At 51.3% G+C, this 10,638-nt stretch overlaps 1 protein-coding gene across 1 annotated transcript; it reads left to right on the forward strand.

The window, feature by feature from the left end:
• The first annotated feature begins 10,054 nt into the window (after nucleotides 1-10,054).
• CHC_T00006232001 (hypothetical protein) lies at nucleotides 10,055-10,312 on the forward strand. The gene has a single exon (XM_005718347.1). It carries the CDS (start codon nucleotides 10,055-10,057, stop codon nucleotides 10,310-10,312), a length of 258 nt encoding a protein of 85 aa, XP_005718404.1.
• The last annotated feature ends 326 nt before the right edge of the window (nucleotides 10,313-10,638 follow it).

A 10,638-nucleotide genomic window follows, 5' to 3' on the forward strand; every position in this document is an offset into this window, starting at 1 on the left:
ATGCCATTTTGCGCCAGTATCGATGAATGACTTCATCTCTGCGGAAAAAACTCGCATCATGTGCGGCCAAGTCAGACCTCATTTGAGGTAATCCTTTGTCGCACAAAACACTTACACGGCACCGAGCGTGCAAGAGTCCCAGCGATCTGTGTCCCGTGTGCTCGAGTTACGCCGGACACAGCCTGACTCCGTCCCGCACCAGGTCACCGAGAGGCCCCATCGCTTCGTCTTCCTTGCCCCTCGTCATCGCGTCCTGGAACATCCTCGACGCTACATCCCTCGCTACCCCGTTCCCGCTGTCTCTCAGCAGGACGGCCATGCTCAACATAGTGTGGCGATCTTGCCGCACCCCGATCGCGCGCTCGTAAAACCGAGCGGCACGAGCCGCGTTGCTCTGCACCCCTCCGCGCCTCGCACGAGCATATCGCTATTCTCCACCATCGCCTCAACATCACCGTGCTGTTCCACCGCCCGCTCAAATAGCTTCACAGCCCGCCTTGCGTCCCGCCGCACCCCTTCTCCTCCATCCCGCATTCGGCGCGCGCGGTAGCAGGTAGCTCTGACATTCTGCCCTTTTTCGATGGCCAGCTCGTACAATTCTACCGCCTGAATCGCGTCCGTATCCACCCCTCTCAAGTCATTTAATTGTAGACAGCCTACACCTACCATCGCCCCGACATGATCGTGCTCCTCAATCGCGCGCCCGTACAGCTCCTAAGCTCTTGTTACATCCTTCTCAACTTGCTGGCCTCCGTCCCTCATTTCGTTGGCTAGCCTGAACATAGTGTCACCGCCACTATCTTGCTCACGGACCGCGAGTGGGTTCAGCTCAAAGGCTCTCATGGAGTTTTCTTCCACGCTCTGGCCCGCAATCTGGTCTTCGTGTCAGCAAAATCACGAACAAGCATTGCCCTGGTGAGCGAAAGCATCCCCTAGTGAGTAGCCATCCCACCGAGCAAAAGGGAGAGTGCCCGGTCGCGGTCTGCATGGCGGGGCAACCGCAAGCAAGTGCTAATCGGATAGCCACGGCGGTATTCTGTACCCCGTCTTCCTCCTCCTCTTCCGCTTTTTGCGTCGGGTGCATGCGGCTTAGTGCCCCTGCTCCAACCATCTCTTGCCCGTGTCCAAACAAGCAAAAACCTCCATTTCACACCACCTCATCATGCTTTATCATGTTTTGTCTTGCGGCCCCCATCTCATCAGAGGGCCTCGGATCACACCCTGCGCCAGCATTACCCTACACCCCCCCGCGCAAAGTGACAAATTGTAGAGCGCCCGTGCGGCGTCATGCTGGTCCGCCTCGTCTTTCGATACAAACAACGAGTATTGCCACTCCCCGAAAGCAGTTGCCATCTACGAAATCACTTCTGGCCATAGCCGTAGGGCCATTGCCCCGGCCAACCCGGCCAAGCCTGGGCTGGGATAAAACTTGAAGGCTCGTGCCATGGCACCACAGCCCACTACGAAGTAAATCTGGCCCGTAACGTTACGATTAATTTAAGTTTTGATTTGGCCGTACCAATGATAGTCAAGACATTTTTTGAGCAAAATTTTTGATACTGATTTTGCACCGAATTCCCTGCAAGCCGTAATCTATTGGTACTCTTCCAATACCTTGCCGCCGCTGGGCCAACTGAAAAAAATCGCAAATTTACCATTGGACATGGCAGTGCCTCATTGTAATGTTTGGCGGTACTGCCATACGTGCTGGGCTGATCCATCTCAAAAACATCCCAGATTAACCACTGGGCATGGCCATGCAGTAGTTTATTGCGTTTTGGTACTGCCGAACAGACTGGAATGATCCTACGTTTGTTTCTGGTCGGCGATGTGCACACGTAGGATCGGGTCAATGCAGCGCACCCGTGGTACCAGTTTTCATATAGGATGGGAGCAGTGTGAATTGCGAGCAAGAGTCAGTAGTCGGTTTACCACTATGGTTAGCTCCCTATCTACATACGCTACGCGGCGCAATATACAGTCTCCTTGCCGCTTCAAGCTCCGACGACCAACTGTTGTGGGGACAAGCGCATTTGTAAACTGAAGTAGGTTAGATACTGCGTGCAGCAGGCATGTTCGGCCGGACTGATTCGCAAAGCGTTAACGACAACTTACAATCCATCCAACACTTTCACGCAACAAGAACTGCCTAACTTCCGGCGCCGACGCCACGTGACACTTCCAATCATGACGGAGTTCAGTTTACCATGACTTCAAGTTCCGAGGACCAACTGTTGTGGGGACAAGCGCAGATGTAAACTGAAGTAGGTAAGATACTTCGTGCAGCACGCATGTCCGGCCGGACTGATTCGCGAAGCGTCAACGGCAACTTACAATCCATCCAACACTTTCACAAGACCAACACGGTTTTAATTCCGTCAGGTTCGCACGCAGACAAAGGTGAGCTCATCACAAGAATTTGAAGATGGTCAGATAGTGCGGACATACGCGGACAAAAATGCAACGCACGTGCGTGCATATCAACCTACTTTCAGCGCGTTTCCTATCACGACGACATCGACATCGATCAACTGTAGATCGACCGTTCGCAGCCCCATCCACCAGCAATAGCACTGGCGATCTCTCGCTATCCTGATCACCCATACACCACAAGCGGGCCCGCCGTGACTCTATGGCATCGATCTTGCGCCCTCATACCCGAAACGAACTGCGTGGTTGTTTGCGTCCAAAGATACCTTCGGTCAGCAGTAGATTGCCCTAGGAAGAGCGAGGTGTCCAACTCTTGACGGGATCGGCGAGACGTGTAACCAGAAGTCCGCCCAATTTCAATTCAGATGGGGTGGGTGCTGAAATCTGATAATTTTCCAGTAGAAAACGCCACTCCGCGAATAATCAGGTTTTTCAGCGTCTGAAACACCAGGTCCCTATCCCCTTCATGCCATTCTTGCCGGGTAACCTTTTCTCCTCGTCTGAAAGTAGAATGCCCCGCCACCCAAAACATTGGCAGAGTGTTTGATGGAGTTGTCCCTCGATACGTGACAGGAGTTGGCTGAGCAGGCGTGGTACAGCGCCACGCGACGGACGCCATCAGTGAGAGAGAGCACCTGTATAGACTCTGAGTTCAGTTCCGCGGATATCCTCAGAGTTTTACGATCATCCACTCTGCATCTTACGACAGCCGCGTGAGGACTCTCGTCCTCTCTCTGCAAGACCCCAACAACAGCGAACAGGTTCAATGACGATCCGACCGCCCCATTTGCATGCAAAAGCAATCCCTTCGTCCCTCCGCGCGGTAACATAACCTGGACGACACATCTCGGCTCAATCGTGTCATGCGAGTACGTCCGTGGGGACGCACTCAAGTAGCTTCTGCGAACGCGCCGAGCAGACGAGAAGAACTTGACTTCCGACTTCTTTGACGTATCAAATTCTGGACGGAGATTTTCCAGGATGTTTGTAGCCCGTGATAAAAGCTGCGACAAAAGCTCAGATGAATTTATCGTTTCTGTTTCTGATATGCAACAGCTGGACAGCTCATTGACATCCTTTTCACAATTCCCCTCCCATCGTACGGAATCTCCCGTCCAAGCGGGGTTGACCTTCCCATTCGACCGCATCTCGTCCATCAACTGTTTGACAAATAAATCAGATATACTAACATCTGTGTCCTTCAGGAATCCCTTCAATTCATCCGAAGCCTGTGACAACTCGTTGCAAGCTTCGCCGAGAAGCAAGCGTCGAAGGCCTCTCCTGCATTCCATCTTCAGTCCGGCATCCGAAGTTTGTGTCATAGTGCTGGACAGCAACGCCAACCGCCCTTGCCAATCATTCCCCAAACAATGACCCACGGCCGCCAAATGTCCTTTTTGGTGATTACCCCGGACTATGCACCTCTTCAAAGGTTGATGAGCATTCTCGAACACCAGTTCCATAAAGTGACGTACATGCCCGAAGGCAGGAATTGTGTGGTTGTACAACTCGATTAACCTGTGCAGGTTAGGCTTGTCCAAGCTGGGGCGACCTTTACCCACTCCTTGGCAATAATTTGCGCAAAACTTGTCTGCCTCAGTCACATACTTCTCAGCCCTTTCCAGCAAGTCTGCATGGTATTGAGCTCCATTATCACTTGTCACATACAAATAATCTGAGACACCATCCGCCTCTTCCGATGGCCACCAGTACGTCAACGCAATCAATTCCTGCAATTGCGTCAATAGATCCAACACAACAGTGGTTTCTTCACTCTGGATCCCCGGGAACAGTTGGTAGAAAACGGGAACGCACACGAGAAGGGCGCAGAACACACCTGACAGAGTCATGGAATTGAGTTCATTCTTGGAACTAAAAACTGATGATTGCCTCTTCAACCCATTGTCTCGGAGGGCTCCGCATATTGCCATGTCAGCTTTTGCCCTGAACGCGGCCGCGTTTCCTTGTCGGTTAATCACGTGGAAGCCTACCTCGATAACGTTCTTCGCGAGACCGGCCAGCAAATGGTCAGGCGCGACGACGTTGCAGCGATATGCCTCAAAACGTCCTGACACCACACGCTTTCCATCGCTTGTTAACGGTATGTCAACGAGTACGCGCTCAAGTTCCCTTTGCAATGCAAGAAGAGGAGAACGTTCGTCACTAGTCTTGTTGCTGTCTTTCATACCAAGCCGGTTTGTGTCTCGACTGTCAATTTCGCTGTTGCGAAGAGCTTCATGGCGTTCCATGCAACTCAAGGACGCCGTGCGGTGTGCATGGACTTTTGTCGTATAGCCGTATCCGCTCTCACCGACGCCGGTGTTCTTCCGAAATGTACAAAGAGTGCACGGCGTATTTGCCGTATGTCCCATAACATCCAACGAGCAGACGAAAGGGTTTGTCTGGAGTTCCATCGCCACCATCATTGAAACGTTGACCGGCCCCGTTTGTACTCATGTTTTGAAACCAAAACAAATTGTCTGAGCTGAGACCTTCCTTGTGTTTCCAAAACCTAGAAACCAACATACATATTCTCGACGTTGCCACTGCTTCACTTTCTGTAGGTCGAAGGAGGGTACAAATATCCCCAGGCAACACCTTCTTCGAAGAACGAGCCCTTGCTTCAAAATCTATCCTTCCATCTCTACGCCTCACAGATCTATTATACTTTTTCAATGGCGGTGCTGTACAAAACTGCCTGGCCAGGCAATTCTTCACGCCACGGAGAACCTTCATCGCCATGTTGGCGCTTCTTGTAACATTTCCCTCACTTCCCACGCACCACACGGCTGAAATTATACACTTCATTACAAAGTTATTGGCTGCGTTCTCATGAACACGATAGCCCAGATTGCGCACGTCAAGTGACAAACGTGATGGAAGCAGTTCTGACAGTTCCAGTCGAATCACGGCACCCGGGAACGCTTGCACAGTACATGAACCATTGTGGACGTAGAGTGCTCTCGTAGCTTCCAATATGATCTGCCGCTCTGCAACCAGCTTCGAGCTTTCTATGCATTCTGCGTCCGCCACACCACCATGCCATCGACTGGATTTCGGATACATTGAGTTGAAGAACGGAGCCATCATGATGTCCACTTTCGCCCATTCACTTGGTGGAACGATACGAACAGGAGTTTTAGACTCGTTCGAATATTGCAATGCGGTCCCCTCGTTACCCCCAAAATTTTCAACCAATGACGTTCGGTTGAATGCCTTCTTCTTTCGTCGGACGACAAAGTACTTGAGGTCACTCTTGGGAAAAAGATACTTCAAAGCATGCGGAAAGAGAGTCCTCTGTACGGTGGAATAAGATGGGAACTTATTAGAAGGAGAAACCCAAGAAATTATATCTCTCATGAGTTTATACTGTTTGACCGTATAGCGGACGCTACCGCAAACTATTACGAAGCCCAAAAGGTTGTACCATGGTTCGAAAAGCTTCCGAGATGATAGAATTATTCGCAAAACTTTCTGGCTGTCCAGCCTGCTTCCCATTTCGGGATCGTCACTTGATAAACTCGGAAAGCACTCCATCCCCTCACAGCTCTCTTGATAAATACTTGGAATAATGATATTGTCATTTCCCACTAAAACAACGTTTGGATCGCTTTCGGGAGCGAAGTGTTCCGAGTCGCCAAGTTCTGGGAAGTGGCCTTCATCATAGTCGACAAGATCTATTCCTTCTTCGACGACAACCGTTTCTCGATGTTCCGAGCCCTTTACTTTCGATCTAGTACCTTGATCTCCAGTCTGATTGTTCGACGAAGCATGCCCATTCAACACTCCCAAAATATCAGCCGCTTCGCCAGTTTCCGGAAGCTCGAGAGCTGGGGTTTCTTCTGCTTCCATAAGTGCGGCCGCCTCTGCATCCCCATCGAGATCGCTTCCTGGTCGTGTATGAACGTCATGGAACAGGGTTTACAGGTCTGGCAAGTCAGGGACGTTGTCCATCCAAGTAGTGCCCATCGTACGACGTCTCTTTCTTCGACCTGACATATGAGGAACGGTGGTGCTGTCGTCCGATATTTTCGTGTGGATTATGGTGTTGGAAGAAGTGAGAGTGTAGGATGTTGTTGAAGGAACAGTGCGCAGGGGTCGCCAGGCCTGGCGGTTTAGATTTTGCACACCAAATAATTACATTACAAGTGGCGGTCTGCTAGTGTCTATCCAACCGTGAGGACAAAATTTGAGGACAAAGGGATTTTTCTTCGAACTCCTTGCTTGTTCTTTAGTTTTGATTACTCCACATAGCCCTTGACACAATCAGCATAAATCGTTTGTTGTGGAGACAATTTCTACCTCTAAAAATGAAGCAGAACCTGGAATTTTTCACTGTAAGCAGTTCTTCTTTGTAGTACGAAATTGAAATGGCTTCTTCGTGATTTAGAAGGTATTTCATTGACAACCCCCGCCGTTCAAGTGCGATATGGCGGTCTTGAAGTATTCTTTCAGAAGAATTCGTGTCGGCTATATGATGAAAAATTAATAAATTTGTCGGATCTGTTGAGGTATGATAAGCTTGGTCGGTCGGATACACACTACAGTACAGGGTATTAACTCTGCCTTTCTTTGTCCACCGTTGTTTACTCCGGTATCCCCCAACCTCCTCTTTCTTTCCCCTCACTAATCCACCATGACCACTGCCCTCGCATCTCCTCCCGTCCTTCTCTGCTTCTGTCTTTCTCTGCGCCCTCTCACGCAGGCCACGCCCTCGCTGTCGCACCGGCCCCACCCCTCGCATGGGGCCCTGGAAGGCGTGAAGGAACACGTACGGTTTGGGATATCCTCCTGCACAGGATTCCCGTCCTCGTCGAACATTCTGATTCGCACTCGCCCTCTCCCTCAGTAGTCTCGACAATACGCCTTGTTCACTTCCAAGGCCGTCTGAAACTTGAGCAGTTGCGCGCAATCAAATACCTCCTTTTATCCTCGGGTTTTCAACGCACTTATCTTTCACGATTTTGCGACCCTGGTTCACACATAAAACGGCAACATCTGTCAACAATCATAGAAAGACCTGCACACAAGCAGCTATTCAACGACGTGCTAAGTTTGCATCGCATCACTTACCTGGGCTTCCGTTCGCAATTTGTCGAGGTAAGGCGGGTAAATCACCACCCATGGTCGTGGATCCACGTCCGGGCCATAATCCTCCGCAAACAGCAGAGCCGGTATCTTAGACATGTTGCTGGACTGTCTCACTTCGCGAATAACACCTTCGAATTGCAGTCGAATTCTCCGACTCAGCCAGAGGCACTTGCTTCCAATAAAAGTATGTAATCCCCTTGGTGGGACGCCGATGATGCCCGGAAAGAGCTACTCGGTGAGAGCCAAGGCATGCGAAGGAGAAAGGGTGAGGCCGGACCGTCATCGGCAGCATCGTAATCCAAGGAAGATGAAGAGTTGACGGCCCGCCATCAGCCTATCCAGGACGAATTAACTTCTAACTTGGTCGGCCTTGTCGGCCAGCTCAAACAAAGCATATCGGCAAACAAGGGCAAGCTGGAGAAAGACAGCATAGTTCTCGATGAAACTGAAGAAGCTGTCGATAATAACTCTTGGACTCTGAGCGCTGTGCCGGTCGAGACAAGCTGCGTCCCTGGAAAGTTGAAATGAAAAAATGATTCTAGCATCACTGCAATAGCCATGTTGATGTCATCTTTTCGAACGTATTCGCGCAAGTGCAGTGTTGCATGGGCCTCCGCCAATCGAACTATAGACCCAAGATGACGGAGCGCAATAGATATTCTTCCCGATGACATTGACTCCTTTCGAAGGTCAATGTAAATTGACGAGATCTTCTCCTTGTCCATATCGGTCAGCTTCGGGTGTACATTGTTTTTTGCATAGAGGAGGTTGAAGCCTCCGTCTTGAATCGCACGGCCCTGCTCCTCCAACCTCTCTTGCTCGAGGTCTTCACTTGCCTCCTGCAACGCGGCTCTCCGCTTGTACCAATCTGCATCCACAGAGAGATCCTTCTCCCCTGAAAACGTATCAAGTTCCTTCATGCCTGTCTTCTTTCTCCGATTGACAACTTTCCCTATCAGATCGCTCTCTTTCCTGTCCTCCTCGACCTTGACAGCGACGTGCTTTCCACATTCCGCTGGCGGTAAGCCCAACAAAGCGTCGACGAGCAAGCCATCTAAACCGGCGACCATATTCCTCCCGCGCAGTCCATTGGCGAGACTCGCATCGCCCTGCGGAGAGCTCATCCGACGGGCAATAGTGGACCATGAGCTCACCTTTCTCACAGCCGCTCCGCGATCCCTGCGCGGGGAAAGCGCTTCCAGGATGATGGAACGTGCATCGGCGAGCGCCAGTGCCAGCAACACATCGAAACAGTCCAGCACATGGACGACGTCGGCGGTAGCCAAGGCGCGCGTGAGAGAGATAACCAGGCGTGAAACGGGCTTTGCTAAATCCCTAAATCCGAAAGATGCGGGTCGACGAGTGGGGCGGTGACGGAGGGGGCAAAGAGAACTGCAACGTGCGGCAGTTGGGCCGGGGAAGGAGTAGGGGGCAGGTGTGAGGATAATTGCAGGTCGAGGGAGGCGAAAGGGTGCGTGGGGATGCGGCGGATCGAAGAGAGGGCGTGTGCGGAAGGCGAGATAGGTGTCGACGTAGGGCGCAGTTAAAGTGGGTTATGGGGAGAGGGGCGCGGGGAAGGGGCTGTCGAGAAGCGCATTTTCAGACGGGGTGAATCGTTGAGCAGTCGACATTGGGGTTACGGCGTGGAATTAGTTGGGAGAGTTAGAGGGACGGAGGGGAGAAATGCGATGCGGCGTTCTGGCTTTTGAGTTTTTTGAAAGCGATCTACCCTTCGAAGGGTATGAAGAGCGTGTAGAGAGGTGAGGCGCACTTGAGAATTGGCGATGAGGAGATGCGGTGTACTTGTTGGACACGTGTGTACTCACACGTGTCCGACGTCCGGTGCTCTCCTTCTTCTCGAGAATACTTCTTCTCGAGAATACTACTTCTTCTCGAGAATAAACTTTACTGTACGAAAGCTGCTCTCATCACAAGCTGTACAGCTGGGCTGTACAGTACGATGATGAAGCAGTAGGGTGGAGGTAAACACTTGTATCCTCCAAGAGGGTGGCGTGAACACAACGTCTCAGCGTTTTTTCAACCGTGCTTTACCGGACGTGGATTGTTTAGCGGGACGGGTGCTTGCGGGAATGCGAAGGGGCGAGGTTGAGAGGTGAACAACTGAAGACTTATTCTAAGTCGTCGTCTATATCGTGGTGGGCTATGCTCGTTGTCGCTCTCGTTATGCTGGTCATATTTGTTTTGCTCGTCATCGTGCTTGAGATCCCAATTTGAGCCCTGATTGCATTCTCGAAGAGAACAAATGCTGGCAGAAGCGAGCAAAGCTACCAAGCTCATCAAATACTGTACCGTACTCAGCCTATAGACAAACAGTGCTCATGCCCAACTTGTGTGTGTCTAGCTTTTACGAGTAGCAATGCTAAGCATACCGACACAATCCTAACCAGTCCTGAGGCCAACTTAACCATTCAAGATTTGTACAAGCCATCGCCGCACGAGTCTACACTCGCAGATGCGAGGTGAAGCGGTGGGCAGTCAAGGCATCTCGTGTTCCCTTTTAATTTAACAATAAATGGATCCCGACTCAGAACGCAACAACCCTTACCACCATATTTTCCTGAGCGTCAACCTTGGGTACCTCGCGAAGACCTCGAAATTAGAGCTAGACACGACCGATGGCTATTTCCAAAACACCTTAGCACAACCCTCTACGCCAGTACAATCTTCCCCGCAGGAGTCAGGACTTAGAGCCGACCAAGAATATCAGCAAGCTGGTCTGGAAATGGGATCAAAACGAGCAGCATCAAGCAAATGGCCCCTACCCCGATAGCCGTGCGCGTGCCATCAGGCTCAAGCACTTCGTTCCTGCACGGGTAATCACTTTCGCGCTGCAAGAACACGGCGACGAGCCCCCAAAACAAAAGCAGCGGCGAGTTGCCCAGTAGAGATGAGAAGCCTTGCAGCAACAAAGTAAGCGCCGTGGCACGGCTCGCGACCGCCCGCCCGTACAAAGCCTGCATGATCCGGGCCCCGTCCAACCGGCCGATTGGCATCAAGTTTAACGCATTGGCCAACAAGCTCGTGTACTCCACGACTGCTAGCGGATGTACAGCGATGGTGGCCTGTTCTCTCAAACCCGCTGGCAAGATGATATCC

This window comes from Chondrus crispus, genomic scaffold (assembly GCF_000350225.1).
Source record: "Chondrus crispus Stackhouse genomic scaffold, scaffold_39, whole genome shotgun sequence".
Classification (NCBI taxonomy): Eukaryota; Rhodophyta; class Florideophyceae; order Gigartinales; family Gigartinaceae; genus Chondrus; species Chondrus crispus.

Excerpts from the sequence above, each read along its gene's own strand:
- CHC_T00006232001 (XM_005718347.1), top strand. The coding sequence starts at position 10,055 with ATGGATCCCGACTCAGAACGCAACAACCCTTACCACCATATTTTCCTG.